The sequence below is a fragment of the Haliotis rufescens genome, unplaced genomic scaffold (assembly GCF_023055435.1).
Source record: "Haliotis rufescens isolate VD_foot unplaced genomic scaffold, xgHalRufe1.0.p SCAF_8, whole genome shotgun sequence".
In the NCBI taxonomy this organism is placed as follows: Eukaryota; Metazoa; Mollusca; class Gastropoda; order Lepetellida; family Haliotidae; genus Haliotis; species Haliotis rufescens.
In genome coordinates this window covers 46,199,218-46,219,877 of record NW_025964372.1, presented here as the reverse complement: position 1 = coordinate 46,219,877, position 20,660 = coordinate 46,199,218, and the positions used below count along the sequence as shown (strand labels likewise).

The following is a 20,660-nucleotide window of genomic DNA, read 5'->3' as shown; positions in this document are numbered from 1 at the left end:
GTGTATGAACAAAGGGTCCATTCGTGGAGGCCTATAGGACCTAAGAGACGTTTCCACCAGATAACGGATGGTGGTACCCCGATGAGAGTCTACTGCCTGACTACCGATGGTCAGCGCTACAACATTAGCTATTGCAATGTCAACAATCCTAAAGAGGCACCAACGGTCCTCGCTGAAGGAATAATGGGTAATTTAATTGATTATTTTACTTCAAACTGCAAGAAACGATACATACTGACGATGTCATGTTTCTGCCTTTGTACAAATTTACTGCGATTTCGTATTTTATGAATCAATTTTGCAGTTATGTATGTTTATATAGACAATGATATTGCCTCGGTCTTATTTTATCAGATCAGATTCGATACCTCCCTTGATATCAGAATTGGTATTAAACTATTTTCTGTATGAATACTTAATACTAATATGAGAAACAACAGTTCAGCACCCCTAGTCTGGCAATTACGGAGGAAAAGGAGTATGCAGAGATAAATTTAAGACCATGGTAAAAGCAAAATTTCAAATATCACTGCAACAAAAAGGGAACTTGTGTGTCGAGTCCCACACTCTAACTTAATAAATACCAGTTTGTAGAAAAAAAAGGGCAAAGTAAAAAGCTTTTACAATATCACTTCCTTGACAGTCATTAATCGCGTTCGGTTCCAAATTCGATTCAGCGTGGTTAAATGTACAGGTAACCTAGCTCTACATTGAAAACACAGCATGTTTATCTCCTAAATGATTTCGTAATAGCCATAAATAGGTTTTTTAAATTTGGCTGCCGTGGCGTAACATAAATAAAACTCAAAGAACATAAATAACAATCCCGAATTATTTATCCACAGCCATGGCCAGAAAAGACATAACTGCCATAGGCCCATTGGCTATATCACGCATCAAAACCAACATGCAGGATCTATATAGCTGAACTGATGTATGAGCCACGATGGCTACTGTGAATGAATTGTAGCTAAATATCTTAAAGAAAATTGGTCATTCAAACAACATGTTATTTGTCTGGTGCGCATCATCCAGTATTATGTCTGATTCTGATATGATAAATAGCATATCGCTTTTCGGATTTTGAATTTACATGTATGGAATCTACAAGCTTCTAAGTTGAACAGTAGGTTCATCTCGAAGTGAGGTCGTCTTATTTGCTGAATTTCTAAAAATAATATTTTAAAAACTGTAGTATTTGTTTGTATCCGGTTTTGGGGTTTCTGAAAAGATAGTGGTTTTCCTTGCCTACCTTTGTCTTTTACATAATTATACTACTAAGAAGTTTAAGAACGCCCGATTTTCATATGACTCTAGTTCTTTAACTTCTTTCGAGTAGTATATATTAAAAACGCTATTACAGTTGTATTTTTATTGGCACTTCTAGAATCAAATGTCGTCGAATTTGCTGTTGATGATGGGGCTGGACTTATCTTTGTTTTGAGCATGACGAGTGAGACGGACATGAATAGAGAGTGTAAACTTTTTGTGTTCAAGAACAAAGAGATCTTGAGAACCGTCCTCCTCATGATGTATTTATACGGGAGCATAGCACTCAACAGGGTCCACAGGTATGTACATGCGCGGCATGAAGAACCGCCTTTTGTTGTCGTCCACTAAAGGATAATAAAGGATTGCTTTTCATTTTCCTGTGCCTTTATGAAATTGTGTAGCATCATAATATTTACAAAGTTACAATCGTCCTTCACTCGATTTAAAACAACAATGCGTCGGGAAAGTGTTGGAGTCACGTACATTAGCGGTTCTAGGATAAATGTTGTTCACTATAAATTTAAGTCCTGTCACACTTACCTGTTATTTCGCTTCTCATACTGAGATACCTTTCACTGAAATGTCAGGGACCTTAATCAAATCAAGGTGGTACTGATAATTAAGTCATTGTATTTTAGTAATGCTTCAAACTAATTATAAAATGATTCGAAAATATGGACTGTTTCCCCAACTGAAGAATTTCAGCCCTGTTCCTTAAGCCGTCAAGATAAATGGAACACTTACTGCCTTCGACAGCCGTAAGGATCAGTGCATTCCTTGCAGAGCAGATCTTGCTTCTGCAGTATGCTAACCAACAGTCCTCACATCGCGAGTTTTCCATGTTCACTATTCACGCGGCAAAACGGGGTAAACCAATCGTCTTGGCCAGAAACCGTTGATCATGGGTTCGAATCCCGGTTCGTCCCGGTTATGTTTCTAGGTTTGTCAGCACCATACCCGTACTTGTGGGTTTCAACAATGTGGTAGACGCCTGAGACCTGCATCACACAATAGAGTGGTTATACAATATTCAATGACAGTGTATAATAAGACGACAGCGGTCAATATCAAATTCCAAAATACAGTGATGATAGCAAAAGTCAGTTATTACAACATATTCACCCAAAAGCGACAGTGGTCAAGCTTCCGAGATGGCCTGGGTGGGTAATCCAGGGTTAAAAGTAATCTCCACACTGAAACTGGTCTCTATCTGATGTCAGATGAAATGCGTGAGATCAGATAGGCACGCGCCCACTTATATAGTGTTACTAACTTCCAGAACTTTCCACACAGTGTGATACCCGACTAGTGACACGAGAACATTACAGAAGATTACACATGTTTCTATAACGCTCTATCTTGTCCCCGGTATTCCGAATGATTACACATCACACCCGCGTCTAAACATAGTACCTTTCCTGCTTTCATAGTACTGCTTTCGTTAAATAGTTCTACATTCCTGACAACTAATCTCTGTCCAAATACAATGCAAAGAGCGTCTACCGAATCTCAACAGAAACAATGTAATGCAGTTACAATCATCGTTTGACAATAACATACACTGCCATACAACACGAGGCAAAACAAGTCTTGAAATCACGAGATGTGTTTGTACATAAGACCAGTGTTGATATTTTCTAGGAAGTTGTATATCCCATACAACTATGGCTCAAGTACATACGTGGGAGAAGTGGATTACAAAGGACGGGTGTGCAACAAGATAGCCATGCTTGGACAGCAACCGATGGCACTTGCATACGACGATCGAGGTATGTTCAGCTGTAGTACGTCAAGACAGTCAGACATCAGTTTTCACTGCGATGTCATGTTCAGTACGTTTGTGGTTTGCAACACCGCGTTTCGCCATCATCCGTGATTAAAACACATCTGTTACGTCATTCTATTGTTTGAACGCTCCAGTATTTTTCTGGAATGGAGAGTTGCTTGCCAACTGTACATTATCTTGAAGCAGCATTTGAATTTTTCAAATATTTTCAACTTCAGAATATTTTGTCAAAGTGTAAAAGTAGGGATGAGTTTTAAGTAGGGGAATATCCTCGTAAATCTTCATTCCTTAAAAATAATGGGCCTCGGGTGCACAATTAAAATCTATCTATTGTCTTTGGTGGTAATTTATACAGAAATAATGATTTGTTTCGAAATAAAAAGGGGGGGGGTGCGCACCCCCGCACCACTCTGTATCCGCCCATGTGATGTGACTCTTCTCCCTACACAAGCGTTCTGATAGCTGAGAAGCTACAGGCTGCGTAAAGTTAAAATTTATTATGCAACAACGTAGACGACATTATTTTTTCAGAATGTGGCACTAATACGCTTCCATGGTTGAAGGAGGAACGTTTGTTATTTCTTGTACCATGAATACAAACAAAACAAAACAAGACATACACTGAACCTGGCTCTTTGTTTCAATGTCAGTGTCATTTGTGTTCATTTTTTGGAGGGCGGTTGGGTAGCCCAGTGGTTTAGTGTCCACTCGTCACACCCAAGACCCCGGTTAGAATCCTCACATGGGTACAATGTGTGAAGCCCATTTGTGGTATCTACCGCCGTGATATTTCTGGAATATTGTTAAAAGCAGCGCAAAACCATACTCACCAACTAGAATTTCCACCATTTTGATAACTTAAAAAAACAATATAAATTAAGATTTAAATATGTCGCACGAATACATCCAAATGTATTCGGTGACAAAGAGCAGGAACAATTGACAATATTTTATGAAAATCGTGGCTACGTAGAACGAAATGCCACGTTTAACCGTTATACAGAAGAGAGAGAAAGAGCTGTTGGTACGACGCAAGTGAGTGAGTGAGTTATTATTTAACGTCACATGGGCAATATTTCAGCCATATCGTGACGAGAATTAATACATTAATAACAAATAAGTATAGATAATTTATAAAAAAACCTGTCAGCAAAGGACAGTACAATAACTAGAATATCACAAAGTGTATTAAAACTAGTTGAGGAACATATAAAAGCAGAAATAATTAACAACACAATATAAAAAGGGGCTAGAGATCGTCAGTAACTAAAGGGAGAACACCATACCAGGGACCATGGGGACTTACAGTGCATTTGCTTCCTGCATGGACCCTGGCTGGATTTATATCAGTCCTTCAGTCACTGGCGATAGTTGACCAGTTAAGCCTTAGATTAAAATGACAAAAATACTACGTTTTAAAATTCTGGTATGCATAACAATACATTGAATGATGTGGGACTTACATACCCTCTTAGGGGGACAATAATTTTACGCTACTTCAACCCCCCTCGAGGGTACAGCAACTAACAATCTAAGTTATATATTAGCACTACCAATATATAAAAACATATTATGTACATCAAAATTTATGTATTAAATCAATTTCCTTTAAAAAGTGCAATACTAAATGAGAATTAACTTGACTAAAAAGGTCCTTGATTGTTTTGACACTATAATATTTATCCCTTGTGATGGAAAAATCAATACAATCAAGCAGGACATGCTTGACTGTGATTCTTTCATCACAAGGGATGCAAAACGGAGGATCCTCACCATTTAAAAGATACTCATGTGTATATCGTGAATGGCCAATACGACATCGTCGCATAATGACCTCTTCAAATCTGGACTGACAGCCCAAGTAGGTGTAACCGATATTTGGTTTAATTTCATGTAATTTATTGATACCTACTTGGGTGTCCCACTTCTGTTGCATAAGATCTCTGATGTAAGATCGAATCATGGGTTTAAAATCAGTGTATGGGATCAGAAGTGGTGTCACAGATTTGTTGAGTGCTGCTTTAGCAGCAGCATCGGCCATTGTGTTACCAATAATTCCAACGTGGCTAGGTAACCAACAAAAGACGATGTCGTACTGGCCAGTCGCAAGATTATTAATTAATTCGAGAATCTGGATGAAAAGTGGATGTTTGGGTGACATATTTTTAATCGCCTGAAGACATGAAAGTGAATCAGAAAAAATAATGAATTGTTTATGTTTAGATTGACGACTGACATATTTAAGTGCTGTAAAAATGGCGTTTGCTTCTGCTGTGAATATTGAACTGTTATCAGGTAAACGTGAAGATATTGTTCTGGATCCAATGACAGTGGCACTAGCAACTGCGCCACCATCCTTGGATCCATCTGTAAATATAGATTTATAAGTGTCATAATTGTTTCTTAATTGACTGTATTCTTGTTGGTAAATTAAGTCGTTAGTGTCTGATTTCTTTAATTTTGTTAATGTAAGGTCAACCTCTGGCCGTACCATTTGCCAAGGAGGTGTTGAAAACAGTTGAGTTGGAGCTATATCTTGCAGTTGAATATTGGAAGCAAACAGGGCAGACTGGATTCTGATTCCGAGTGGTGGAACAAGAGATGACTTGTTATTGTAAATATCTTGGTAAAGAGGATTGAAGACGCAATTAAAAGCTGGATTGGACTGATTTGAATATAATTTAGTGATGTATTGTAATGATAGTTTCACACGGCGTTGTTTAAGAGAAGGCTCATCCGCTTCAACAGACAGACTTGGAATAGGAGAAGTGCGAAAGGCACCAAGGCAAAGCCTCAGACCTTGGTGATGGATGGTATCTAGTTTTTTTAGATTACTTTTACATGCTCCACCATAGACGATGGAGCCGTAATCAAGTTTAGAACGGATCAGTGATCGATATAAGTGTAAGAGGGTTGTCTGATCCCCTCCCCACTTTGAATTAGAAACAACTTTCAATAGATCGAGAGCCTTCAGGCATTTAGCTTTAAGGTATTTAATATGTGGAAGGAAAGTTAAGTGGCTATCAAAAATAAGTCCCAAGAACTTGGCCTCCTTAACAACTTTGATAGGGGTGCCATTCAGAAATAGTTCAGGGTCCTTATGCGGTTTATATTTTCGGCAGAAATGAATACAATTAGTTTTTGATTTGGAAAATTTAAACCCGTTTTCAAGACACCACTTGTTAATTTTATTAAGACATAATTGTAATTGCCTTTCTATAGTGTGCATATTTTTACCACGACAAGATAGATTAAAATCATCCACAAAAAGTGATCCATCAACTGAATCATTTAAAACTTTTGACAAACTGTTAATTTTTATACTGAATAAAGTGACAGACAAAATACTGCCTTGTGGGACACCCTGATCCTGATTATAATGATCAGACAGGGTTGTACCCACTCGGACTTGAAATTGCCTGTCTGTTAAAAACTGGGATATAAAATGAGGCAGACGGCCTCTTAATCCAAAATCATGAAGATCTTTTAAAATACCATGTTTCCATGTTGTATCGTAAGCTTTTTCTAAATCGAAAAAGATCGATACAGCATGTTGTCTATTTACAATGGAATTTTTAATGAACGATTCTAAACGCACTAAATGATCGATAGTACTTCTATTTTTCCGGAAACCACATTGTATATTGGAAAGAAGATTATTTGTTTCCAAGTACCACACTAATCGATTATTTACCATGCGTTCCATCGTTTTACAAACACAGCTAGTTAAAGAGATAGGTCGGTAATTTGATGGATCAGAATGATCCCGCCCAGGTTTGGGAATGGGGATAACAATGGCTTTATGCCATGAAGCTGGAAACATCCCAGATGTCCAAATATCATCGAATATATTTAACATAGTTTCAAGGCATGATTCGGGCAAGTGTTTCAGCAGCTGATAATGAATATTATCAGCGCCTGCTGCTGTATCATGAGCTTGCCCTAAGGCAGTATATAGCTCATGTATTGAAAATACCTCATTGTAATCTTCACCATTATCAGATGTAAAATTTACTTTTTTCTTTTCCTGTTGAAGCTGATATTTTTGAAATTCAGGAGCGTAATTAGATGAAGAAGAATGATGAGATAAAGTTTCACCAATGCTATTGGCAATGGCAGATTTATCGGTTAACAAAGTATCGCCATCCTTCAGATGGTTAACTGTAGAATTTGATCCCTTGCCTTTGATCTTTTTAATCATGTTCCATACCTTGGACATAGGGGTACGAGAGTTAATTTTTGAGACATAAATCCGCCAGGATTGACGTTTATTTTGTTTGAATAGACGTCTCGCCTTGGCATTTGAAATTTTTACAATATTTAAATTATGGACAGTGGGATGTTTACGGAAGTACTTCTCCGCCTTCTTACGACATTTCCTAGCGTGTTTGCAAGTGTCATCAAACCACGGTTTACGAACACGTGGGTTGATCGAGGACTTAGGTATTGATTCATTAGCAATTTCATTCAGTAGATCTGAAAACAACTGAATTGGGTCAGTAACATTCTGAAAAGACGTAGGTTGTAATTTATCTTTGCATAAAGATTGAAATAAAAGCCAATCAGCCTTCACAAAATTCCATCGAGGTGAAGGTGGATCATCAGCGGGATTAATGGGCTTAAGCACCGTGGGGAAATGGTCACTCCCACATAGGTCATCATGGACGGACCATGAGAATTCATTTAACAAAACTGAATCCGTCAAAGACAGATCTAAAGATGAATACGTACCAGTAGCAGGGTGTAAGTAAGTGTCAGAGTCATCATTAAAAATGCAAAGATCATTATCTGAAACAAAATCCTCGATCACTTTTCCCTTTTGATTAATGGTTGAACCTCCCCATAAAGGATTATGCCCATTTAGATCACCCATGATGACACAGGGCTTTGGGAGCTGGTCGTATAGTTTTTGTAGATCAGTACGCTGAAGATGTGAAGATGGAGGAATGTATAAGGAGCAAAGTGTGAAGGCAATATGCAGTGTAAGTCTAACTGCAACTGCTTGCAAATTCGTGTCAAGCGGAACAGGACTGTGAACAACGCCCCGCCGCACCAAGATAGAAGCACCTCCAGTAGCTTTATCTCCTGGAGGAGAAAAAGAATGATAGGAACTATACTGCCTTAATTCAAATCTATCTGTATTTTTTAAGTACGTCTCTTGTAAAGAAATTGCTGATGGAATATAATCTGTTGTTAATAACTGTTGGTACAAATGATAAAGAGAAGATAGTGTTCACCACTCTTTATTGGCTGAGTCCTTCGTAACATTAAATATGTTCTGAAGAGTAAAATAAATATACTCTTTAGTGATAATAAAGCAAATAAATCAATTAAAGTTCTTGAAAAGTATTCAAACATTCATAATGTTCACCCAAATCATCCCCAATAAAGGTTACATTTCATTTTGAAACAAGGATTTCTCCTTAAATTTAACTCCCTACAAAATTCACATTTACGGTAAATAAACATTTTCTTTGACTGATATTTACGCAACAAAGAATAGTTATACCATTTAGGTGATATAACAATACTTGAAAACATTACAAATACTTCCAGCATATATTTTGAGCACTCAAAGATGATTGAAAATCGAACAACACGCTCTTTGAAAAATGCAAAATGAATTATCAATAAAGTTGACGTATTTCCAAAACTTGCATTTACGACATGATAATATATTAAACAAAAAACAGTATTTCATACCTGAAGATTAGTGCTCAGCCGCTAACTCTCTGCAACACACAGAAATTCTCACACATTTGACCATCGCGGGTCACTCACGCTCATCGCTGGAGCTCGCAATACACAACAGGGAGTTATCATTATTTTGGAGCACAGTACATATACCAAAACGGCTTGATCAAACCGGCAAACTAAAATATGTCTTTCTTGGCATAAATGAAATTAATTATGTTATTTCAGATTCAAATGTCATATCAACCAAATCCTCCGGGGGCAACCAAGTGCCATCTGAAAACAGTCTATGTGAAATATTCCAGGATCAGACAGCATTTCTGTACTGATCTGTTGTATTCACCGTTCTTGGTGCGAACTCTGACATTTCTGATTATACCATCCTTTCCTGGAAATAAATCAACGATTCTTGCCAAGTCCCATTTTCCTCTTGGTGCATTGTTGTCCATGAGCAGAACAATATCTCCTATCTGGAGTTGTCTCCCCTGTGTACGCCACTTGCTCCTACGCATGAGAGTTGGTAGATACTCTCGTAGAAACCTCTTCCAAATCTGTTCCACCAGCATCTGCACATATTCAAACCTTTTATGCAGGTTCTTTGTCTCCTGGAACGGTCCTTGTGGAACATTTATGGAAGCTCTCCCTAACAGGAAGTGGTTGGGTGTTAGGGCTTGTGGATCATTAGGATCCTGTGCTGTATAATACAATGGTCTTGCGTTCAGCAAACCTTTCACTTCTGCAAATGCAGTTGATAACTCATTCCAGCTGAGAATCTGTTGACCGATGATGACCTTAAGAGATCTTTTCACTTGTTTAATCAAACTTTCATAGATTCCACCTTGGTGTGGGCTCAAAGGCGTGATGAACTTCCAATTGATTCTGTGCAGCAATGCAAAGTCCATCATTTGTTGTTTGCCTTCTATGAATATGGTACGAAGTTCTCTCTCGGTTCCAACAAACGATGTGCCATTATCAGAAATAACTGTGTGTGGCCATCCATGATTTGATACAAAACGACGCAATGCTTGTAGAAATGCCTGAGTAGACAATCCATCCACTATCTCTAAGTGAACCGCTCTCACATTCGCGCACGTGAAGATTGCTCCCCATACCTTTTGGGTTTTGTTCCTACCATACTTGATTGACATTGGTCCAAAGAGATCAACTCCTGTTACATGGAATGGTGGTGAGAATGGAAGCAATCTTTCTGGAGGCAAGTCAGCCATCAGAGTGGTATGACCAGGCTGACGTAACTTCCTGCACACAACACAATTTCTCACAATACTCTTGGCTAGGTTCCGCCCACGCACAATCCAAAAATATCTCCTACTCTCGCACAATGTTCTCTCTGGACCAGCATGACCCATTTGCACATGAACATCACACATTATCAATCTGCATACGTGGTGACCTGGAGACAATAGTACTGGATGAATCTGATCATACTGCAGTGGAGAATGTCTGAGTCTACCTCCTACTCGAAGAATACCCTTTTCCTCAAAGGGAGCTAGATCACAGAAGTCACTCTTCCAATCATTCATTCCACGTTGGACACACTTGATCCAATACAATTCAGCTGCTTTCATCTCTTCACAACTCACTGTTATAGCATTATCCCCTAGTTGTGAAACCTTATGTATCTTGTCCTTGAGTTTCCTGACAAACCTTAGGCAGTATGCTGTAACTCGCAGAAGTCGTTGCCATGATGAAAACTTATCTGCTTCTATGACAGGGTTGATTGGTGCACAAGCAGCAATAGCTGGACACTTCCTTTTCTCCTCACTGGATTCAGTAGTTGCTGCATCACATGGCTGGGTTGGCCACTCATTAGCTGGTAACTTCAAGAATTCTGGCCCATTCATCCAGCTACCATTCAATTCCTCCACAGAAATTCCTCTGCTAAGATCATCTGCAGGATTCCAATATGTTGGCACATATCTCCAGTGTGTCTGATTCCACTGAGATTGTATCTCGGCTATGCGGACACCAACAAAGGCTTTGAATGTTATTGATTCTGCTCTGATCCAATGAAGCACAATTTGTGAGTCTGTCCACAATATCACATCTGACAGCTTCTGTCTGATTTCTCTTTTGATTGTTGTGGCCAACCTTGAAGCAATCAATGCCGCCATAAGCTCCAATCTCGGTATTGTTGTCTGATGCAATGGCGCAACTCTAGCCTTTGCCATAATCAACTGTGTTGAAGTCTCATTTTCTGTTGCACATGTGAGATATGCTGCAGCTCCATAGGCTTTCATGCTTGCGTCTGCAAAGACGTGTAGAGTTGTTGTGTTCACGGAATCAGGAGGTTTCAAACAGCGTGGAAACTGAACATCTCTCAACCTTTGCAGTTCCAGAAACAGATTCGACCACTGAACATACATTTCTTTGGGTAACTCATCATCCCAATCCAACGATTTCTGACGCCAGATATCCTGCATAGCTACTCTGGCTTTGATAGTGATTGCTAAAGCTAGTCCAAGTGGGTCGTACAACATTGACATTCTGGATAAAACTTGTCTCTTAGTGTATTTCTCTGCAACCAGATTCTTGACTGCAAAACTCAGATTATCAGTATCCGGATTCCATCGAATACCCAAGGTCTTGATTTCTTCACCATCAAGACTGACAGACGAAGACGCTTGTGGTTGATTTTCTCTACTCTGTTCACGAACCAACTGCGAAGAACAAAACCACTTTTTGATCTGAAACTGTCCAGTGGCTAACACAGCATTAACCTCATTGATTTTCTTCGTAGCCTTTCCTGGGGTTTCACACGAATGAATCAGATCGTCCATATACCTGTCGTCTCTCAAAATTGCTGATGCCTCAGGATATCTGTCCTCATTCTCTTCAGCAATTCGAAGCATTACATAACTTGCCATGTCTGGAGAGGACTTATCACCGAAAGCCACTCTGAGCAATCTGTACACTGACGGCTCTCTATCCACCTCTAAGTCTCTCCATAGGAATCTGTGTAAATGAGTGTCACTCTCTCTCAACCTGATCTGAAGATACATCTTGGAGATGTCTCCAACTATAGCAACTCTGTCCTCTCGAAACCTCAGAAGAACACTCAGCAAGTTCCCAATGAGACCTGGACCCTTATACAGATATGAGTTGAGGGATACACTATCACACACACATGCCGGATCAAACACAACTCTCAATGGGGTACTGGGCTTGTCCGGTCTATAAACTCCATGGTGTGGAAGATAATAAACTGGGAAACCACTAGTTTTCACATTGGGTTCATCAATCTTTTCTGCCCATTCTTTCTGCTCATACTCATTCACAGCATCACAATACATTTTAGCCTTTTGGTCATTCTTCAGGAGATTCTTCTCAAGAGACACAAGTCTTCTATAGGCTACATTATAGTTGTTTGGAAGTAAGGCAGGGTTCTTCTTCCAAGGAAGACCAATCTCGTATCTGTCCTGAACCTTGCGACACGATTCTTTCATCAGTTTGAGTGCTACTCGATCCTCAATTGAGAGTACTTCAACAGAACATTTACAATTTGGAGCTTGTACCCCCAATGTTTCAAACTGGTAGAATTTGTCAAGATTAAGTTTCTCCACAAAGTTCACTGAGCATATCACTGAACGTTGAGTTTTGTCTGGACCCATCACATACCATCCGAGCTTGCTCTTCTTTCCGATCGGATCAAATGGAAGACCTTGACGAACCTCTTCTTCAGCATGCAAGTGAGAATACTGAACTCCCAAGATGAGATCAATAGGTCCCGCCTTGTGCGACAATTCGATGTTGTTAAGATGTGAGAATGATCTCAACCAGTTTCTATCCAAAGGCTTAACATTCAAAACAGTCTTATCAATCTCATAAGCTTCTACTTCAAATGCCTCACTGCTTTCAAGTGAAGAAATCCAAAATTTCAATCTGCGACTGTTAATGTTCTCAAGTTTCTCACATCCTACAAGTGATAGATCAAGTCTCTCCTTGTTACCCTGGAGACCAAGTGATTTTGCAAATTCTTTGCGAATGATTGTGGTTCCTGCACCTCCATCTATGAGGACATTACCTTCCCTGGTCCTACCATTTAAGGATTTAAACATCACCCTGACCACTGGTAGAATACTATTTGTATCAATGATAGAACTGGCCACCTGTGGGTCAAAATGCAACATCTTGTTGTGTGTACGTGAACATCCGTTGATACCACAGGCCTTCTTGGTCTTACAGTCTCTCGTAATATGGCCTCTGACAAGACAGCCAAAACACAGACGTAGGTCTCGAACCTTCTGAGTCCTCTCTGGAACAGTACAATCTGTGAATGTTGGGCAATCTGAGATTCTATGTTCTTCAGAACAAAGATAACATATGGGCCCCCTCTTCATCTGCTGATGAGAATATAACCCCTTTATCCTTCTGGAATCACTTCTTCTTTCCAAATCCCCAAAGTCTGGGTCGAACTCTGCTTTTACCCGTTTTCTGATAAAATCACTGATATGGCGAATTGACGGCCGTTCACCTCTTTCTCTGATATCAGATGCCTTCACTTTCCATCTATCAATAAGGTACCCTGGCATACGCATTACTATCTGCCGCAAATTATCATTTGCGTTTATATCTGCAAAGGAACCCATCCGTGTTAAAGTTGCTATGCAATTAATCAGATCTAAGGAGAAATCTCGCAGCGCCTCTCGTCCCTGTATTCTGTTCCCCTTAGTCAGCTTGTTCACATATGCTCTTGCAATATAACTTTCCTGGCCGAACTGTTCCTTTAACATTTTTAAGGCAGTAGCGTACATGGTACCACTAGATCCAAGTCCTGCAATGGCCCTCTCAGCCTCACCAGTCAGATGCATCTTTAATTGTACCAGTCTCATGGCATCTGTTAAATGGGCTTTATCATGGATATGAATTTTGAATCTTTCCATGAAATTCACATATTCCAAAGGATCCCCTGAATATTTAGGAAGAGTGATATTAGGTATGTCCCTACTGGCTTCAATCTTGATCAATGCCTCCGCTAAACTCATGTTCGGGGTGTTGCTTAGACAGTGTTTAGTCTCCTGATACTCCTTCAGTGAAGTTATCCACCCATCAAATCCTTCACTTGATCCAGCAAGAGATGTATTGTCATCCTGAGATGCATTATCTTTATAAGATGCACTGTCATCATCTTCAGCAGCTTGAAATGATGTTGAAGGACCACTTTGAACCTTGACAGATTTACCCTTTCCCTTCGACACAGTCTCTGTTTCATGTTCTGTGATGTCAAGTGATGCTAGATAATCCTCTGCTAATTCTTCTATTCCATAGATATCATTGGTTAGATCCGACTCCCATTTATCTAAACCTGCAACTTTTGCCTCTTCTGTATACTCATACAGTTCTCCATGTAATTCACATGCCTTTGTATAATCAGCTCTGAGTTCTTCTAACTCCTTTAAAATTCTTCTTTTTTTCACCATTTTAGTTTGCATGTTGTCTTTAAGTCTATTTATAGTTCTGGTAATTTTCCCTTTAATCACCTTTCTCTTTGCTTTCACAATCTGCATTCTCTCTTTTACATTGGTAACACCTGCACCTTCAGCCTCTTGTGAACTTCCATTCCACAACTGTCCAACTCCATCAAGTTCCAACGCTAATTCATCTGAATCACTCATTTCTTCTCTGTACCAACTCTTCAAATAATCTTCAGAAAGTTTTGGTACAAATGATAAAGAGAAGATAGTGTTCACCACTCTTTATTGGCTGAGTCCTTCGTAACATTAAATATGTTCTGAAGAGTAAAATAAATATACTCTTTAGTGATAATAAAGCAAATAAATCAATTAAAGTTCTTGAAAAGTATTCAAACATTCATAATGTTCACCCAAATCATCCCCAATAAAGGTTACATTTCATTTTGAAACAAGGATTTCTCCTTAAATTTAACTCCCTACAAAATTCACATTTACGGTAAATAAACATTTTCTTTGACTGATATTTACGCAACAAAGAATAGTTATACCATTTAGGTGATATAACAATACTTGAAAACATTACAAATACTTCCAGCATATATTTTGAGCACTCAAAGATGATTGAAAATCGAACAACACGCTCTTTGAAAAATGCAAAATGAATTATCAATAAAGTTGACGTATTTCCAAAACTTGCATTTACGACATGATAATATATTAAACAAAAAACAGTATTTCATACCTGAAGATTAGTGCTCAGCCGCTAACTCTCTGCAACACACAGAAATTCTCACACATTTGACCATCGCGGGTCACTCACGCTCATCGCTGGAGCTCGCAATACACAACAGGGAGTTATCATTATTTTGGAGCACAGTACATATACCAAAACGGCTTGATCAAACCGGCAAACTAAAATATGTCTTTCTTGGCATAAATGAAATTAATTATGTTATTTCAGATTCAAATGTCATATCAACCAACTGTAGTTCATTAAAGTTGTGCCTAAGCCCTCTGCAATTCCATTGAATTAGACTAGAATGATTCATGGTGGTTCTATAGGAGAACGCTCACGTGAATGTGAAGATGAGTCACCACTATTGTTGTGGTGTGAAGATGGGGTAACATCCATCTCAAGAGGCTCGAAAAAGTTATGAACATCTACAGATGTTTCAGTGACAGTGGGAATCTTTGTTGTAATTTTTTTACTTTGTTTTTTCTTTTGTTTTTTTTCCATATCCGTAGAAGGTTTGTTTGGAGCTGACATTACAGAAGATGGTATTTTCGGAGTTGGTGGTGATGGGGCCACAGCCTGAGTCACAACCGGAGATGCTGAAGATATATCGCATGGACTGACGGAATGATTTGTCTGACTCTCGGATGTTGTAGTTTGAATGTCAGATATATTTGCGATTGACGCAGTTTCAACTGGCTGAAAAGAAGTGACCCATGTCAAATTGGTTTGACACTGAACAGATGAAGTGGTTTTAACAGGCTTTGCCACAGCAGCAGAGTAGTTTATAGTTGAAGGAGAACTTGACTGATGGACAAGCTTCCTAGCATCTGTAAAAGATATGTTTTGTTCACATTTTAGTTTCAGAATTTGTGTTTCCGTTTGATACACAGGGCAGGATTTGGAAGAGGCCATGTGTTGGCCTTCACAGTTGATGCACTTTAAATCTAGACTGCAGTCCGTACTGTCATGGTTTCCACCACAACGATTACAAACGATAGATCGTGTACAAGTTTTCGAACCATGTCCAAACTTTTGACACTTATAGCATCGGAGTGGATTGGGGACATACACCTCCACTCTGATGTTGACATAACCAGCTTTAATAGAGTTCGGAATAGTTGGACGGTCAAAGGTGAACAGATAGGTATTTGTGTTAACAAAATTTGATTTTTCAGCCTTTCGGGTGAAACGCTTGACTGACTGAACTCCTTGATGTCGAAGTTCTGAAACAATTTCAGCTTCTGACATATCTGACAGTGAACGTGTCCTGTCACGGACAATGCCACGGCAGGAGTTCAGCGTCCGGTGTGCAGAAACAGTAACATTCACATTAGCAAACTGAGTTATTGATAACAAATTGATAGATTGCTGCTTTCTCACACATTCTACCAAAAGAGATCCACTGCGTAAACGTGTAACGTTTTTAACCTCCCCACAATAGCCATGTACAGCTTTGGATATAGCAAAGGGGTTTAACTTGATTGGTTCATGATCTGCAGCTTCGATCACAAGGAATCGAGCCCAGGAATCAACATGTGTATCAGCTTCATCAGATGTACTTGTATCTACATGTCTTCGTTTAGAACCAGGGTGATTGTGAGCCATATTGAAAAGGAATTTTTTCAGCAACCCTGCTCCCCACCCACCATGGAGCGTCAACAAGGACAGTGTTAAATTGCATCGGATCTCCAGCATGCAAACACCAGGGATACAGGGTTGTTATACGCCAGCGAATATGACACAAATAGCAATATTTGTATACCAAATTAAATGCCAGGCTGGTTCCGCCCATGACAAGAAAATGGATGCATATTGAATTTGGAGGTCAACAACACCAGATTGGCCCATGAGCCACCGCCTTCTGGCATTGGACTCTAGGCAAAAATTTATATCATAACATTTTGGTTAGCAACATATTGGTTAACAACATTCAAGAACAGCAATAAAATAATGTAGAAGAATTTCAACATGAATGTTTTCCATGCACAGGGCATGGCGTGACCAGCCGATTGATAGAATCGGGCTAATTCTACCACCCGTCTAGGCGAAGTAGGGGTCAAAGTGGTGTGTTGGGCAAAGGGAACACCGGTTCCTGGCTCCAATGCCCTCAACCACCAGAATCCCGTCCTCCGCCGACACAGGGGCGCAACCCACGGCAAACAGGTTGCCCAATTTTGTCGCCTCATACGACAAGCAATGGGGTGCTGTGGAAACATTCTGCCCCGGTTCCACACGGGGAAGAGCTATTAGCGCTACCCAGCACTCACCACGAGGAGGTTGCTCTTCACGAGTGCCGGTACGACGCAAGAAAGAGACACGCACGCTGCCATTGCAAGAACGTTTCTATGCACCCGTGTCACCATTCCGTATACTAGATTGATGCAACGTTAACAACAGACAAGACAGACACCAGACAGGCGAAGAAGTGGGAGACCACGCCCTCTGAAGAGGACAATTCATCTCCGAAACCACTTTATTGCAGCGACGGCAACGGCAGCGACGGCACAGGTACACAGGTCGACAGACAGGGTAAAGGAGATTAAGAGAACGTGGTATCGGAGCACGTCGACCTTACCGCGGAGTGACGTTAAGACACCGACGTAACTGGTTGACATGGGCCAGAGGAGTTCGACGTTGACAAATGCGAGAGTGGGTACGCGTCGTGTTCCCCGATGTGCGTAGATATGGCTTTTACAGAAATGATGGTCGGCAGGGAGTATGTGGGCGATAGGTGAACGTTTAGCACGGAATTGGTTTCAGCAAGTTCAACCAATCGGAGGCGGCCTGGGGAGGTCTGGATGTCAGAATCACGCTCGTTATTATTCAGTGAAATATGAACGCCCAGAGCTATCGGGATGGAGTTTTGAGATCCGTGCAACCCTTCATTCAGCAAGGCCACGTGTGGCATTGTCTTCAAGCAAGACAATACGAGGCTGCATACGACAAGGCTAACTCAGAACTGTTTGAACAACGCGAATATTCACGTTTTACCCAGGCCAGGATGTTCTGATATGAAACCCATCAAACATGTAATTTGATCACCTTGACCGACAGATCAGAAGACGACCAGCGGCTCACATCAATCGCCAGGAACTGGAACAATGTCTCCTGTGGAATGGCAGCGTACCCAAAACGTCATCCGGTGTTTGACGTCATCGGCTACAATGTGTGAAGCCCATTTCCGGTGTTCCCCGTCTCATCTCACTCACCTTACCTCACTTCACCCAGCAAGACATGCCGCTTGAGAGAATCACATACAGCTAACTGTAAATAATAACCGCGGCCTGTAAATAATCGAGTCTGGACATGACAAACCAGATTGATATTATGAGCATCGGTCCACATCGACGGGGACGAAGTCATCCTCGGGTGATCCATTCAGTCTCCTCGTGTTGTACTACCAGCACAGGTTGCTGGAGACCTGTACTCCTACGGCCTTTTCTGCATCACTATCACATTGTGAGTTGAATGGCCGAATGGGTTCAGAACGTAGTACACTGATCAGAGTTGCGTCCCTTAGGGGCCGACCATTTGCTATTCTGGGGCGGCCTGGGATTTTACCGAAAAAAATACATTGTCCCCGAAAATGCTTGAAAAAGATGATAATGGTTCAGAGTTATACATTATTAGTTTTAACTTATAGTCATGTCATTTCTTATTAGGACAATACAAAGTAACACTTATATTTCATATGAGATACCATCGACAACGGCACTGAAATAACATGTAAAATATCTCGGATCTGACTTTTGATCTTAGAAGCACACTACTTGGTCCATTCGAATTACAAAATTGGAAGTGCTACTTATCTATCACTTGCGTCACATTTTGTGATACTAAGTTGACTCATATTTTTTACTTGACGTTTACTCGGCTTTGACCACCTGGGATTCTCGGGCTAGAACACTCAGATGCCATGGTGCAGTTTACCATGAATTTGGCACTCAGACACAGTATGCTGACTCCGAGCCGACCAGTCCTCGTTTTATCTTAATGCCGACTACCAAGCAGGGTAACAAGTACTGTCCTTTAACGTCTTTTGGTATAACGCGACCGAGGATCCAACCCTTGAAAATAAGACATAAATGTAAGAGCGAAATAGAAAAACAAAAACAATATTTCTATGTAAATAAACCTAGAGTAACAGATCATGTGCATAAAATGGACATTAAACCTTTGTATGAATCTTTTCGAGGGACGTCATAGTATTCGATATTCCTTCACTACTCCTCTACAGTCATCCCTGTGATGATTAGAACTGGTCTTCAGCATTCATGTTTGTCGTAAAAGGCGTCTAATCTTGTAAGAGTGCTTGAATTTTACTCAGATTTGCCTGCGTGTGGTTGTACCCTGATTGCGTGTGGTTGTACCCTGATTGCGCGTGGTTGTACCCTGATTGCGTGTCGTTGTAACCTGAAGGCGTGTCGTCGTAACCTAATTGCGTGTGGTTGTCCCCTGATGGCGTGTGGTTGTACCCTGACGGCGTGTCTTCGTTACGCGTCTCGTCGTAACCTGACGGCGTGTCGTTGTACCCCGATTGCATGTCGTCGTACCCTGACGGCCTGTCGTTGTACCCTGATTGCGTGTCGTCGTAACCTGATTTGGTGTCTTCGTAGCCTGATTTGGTGTCTTCGTAGCCTGATTTGGTGTCTTCGTAACCTGATTGCGTGTCGTGGTAACCTGATTTGGTGTCTTCGTAGCCTGATTTGGTGTCTTCGTAACCTGATTGCGTGTCGTCGTAACCTGATTGCGTGTCGTCGTAACCTGATTGCGTGTCGTTGTACCCTGATTGCGTGTCGTCGTAACCTGATTGCGTGTCGTCGTGACCTGATTGCATGTCGTACCCTGACGGCCTGTCGTTGTACCCTGATTGCGTGTCGTCATAACCTGATTGCGTGTCGTCGTAACCTGATTGCTGTCTTCTGACCTGATTGCGTGTCGTCGTAACCTGATTGCGTGTCGTCGTAACCTGATTGCGTGTCTTCGTAACCTGACGGCGTGTCGTGGTAACCTGATTGCGTGTCGTCGTGACCTGATTGCATGTCGTACCCTGACGGCCTGTCGTTGTACCCTGATTGCGTGTCGTTGTACCCTGATCGCGTGTTGTTATACCCTGAATGCGTGTCGTTGTACCCTGAATGCGTGTCTTCGTAACCCTGACGGCGTGTCGTGGTAACCTGATTGCGTGTCTTCGTAACCCTGACGGCGTGTCGTCGTAACCTGATTGCGTGTCGTCGTAGCCTGATTTGGTGTCTCCGTAGCCTGATTTGGTGTCTTCGTAGCCTGATTTGGTGTCTTCGTAGCCTGATTTGGTGTCTTCGTAGCCTGATTTGGTGTCTTCGTAACCTGATTGCGTGTCGTCGTAACCTGATTGCGTGTCGTTGTACCCTGATTGCGTGTCGTCGTGACCTGATTGCGTGTCGTCGTAACCTGATTGCGTGTCGTCGTAACCTGATTGCGTGTCGTTGTACCCTGATTGCGTGTCTTCGTAACCTGATTGCGTGTCGTCGTAACCTGATTGCGTGTCGTCGTGACCTGATTGCGTGTCGTTGTACCCTGATTGCGTGTCGTTCTACCCTGATTGCGTGTCGTTCTACCCTGATTGCGTTGGACATTTACAGGTCGCAGCTTGTCTATTGCAGAACGTGGTGCAACCCAAGCTTGTCGTAAGAGGCGACTAACGGGATCGGGTGGTCAGGCTCTCTGACCAGGATGATGCATGTTATGTTATCAAAATTGC

The 20,660-nt window shown here is 41.0% G+C and overlaps 1 protein-coding gene and 2 long non-coding RNA genes across 3 annotated transcripts; all 3 read right to left on the bottom strand.

The window, feature by feature from the left end:
- Positions 1-8,285: 8,285 nt before the first annotated feature.
- Positions 8,286-9,300, bottom strand: LOC125376935. Its single transcript, XR_007219395.1, has 2 exons — positions 8,762-9,300; positions 8,286-8,336 (listed from the first exon to the last, which is right to left on the bottom strand). It is a non-coding gene; the product is annotated as an uncharacterized LOC125376935 (long non-coding RNA).
- Positions 9,301-9,977: 677 nt separating this feature from the next.
- LOC124126049 lies at positions 9,978-14,190 on the bottom strand. The gene is made up of 2 exons (XM_046489475.2): positions 10,224-14,190; positions 9,978-10,009 (listed from the first exon to the last, which is right to left on the bottom strand). Exons 1-2 carry the CDS (start codon positions 14,188-14,190, stop codon positions 9,978-9,980), a joined length of 3,999 nt encoding a protein of 1,332 aa, XP_046345431.2.
- A 4-nt stretch (positions 14,191-14,194) lies between these two features.
- Positions 14,195-15,156, bottom strand: LOC125376934. Its single transcript, XR_007219393.1, has 2 exons — positions 14,927-15,156; positions 14,195-14,501 (listed from the first exon to the last, which is right to left on the bottom strand). It is a non-coding gene; the product is annotated as an uncharacterized LOC125376934 (long non-coding RNA).
- Positions 15,157-20,660: the final 5,504 nt, after the last annotated feature.

What these genes read in the sequence shown, in the direction of transcription:
- LOC124126049 (XM_046489475.2), bottom strand. Translation starts at nt 14,190, where the DNA reads ATGGTGAAAAAAAGAAGAATTTTAAAGGAGTTAGAAGAACTCAGAGCT. An exon ending in GGGTATTCTTCGAGTAGGAG is followed by an intron (nt 10,010 to 10,223) that starts GTAGACTCAGAC and finishes TGTTGTGTGCAG; the next exon opens with GAAGTTACGTCAGCCTGGTC.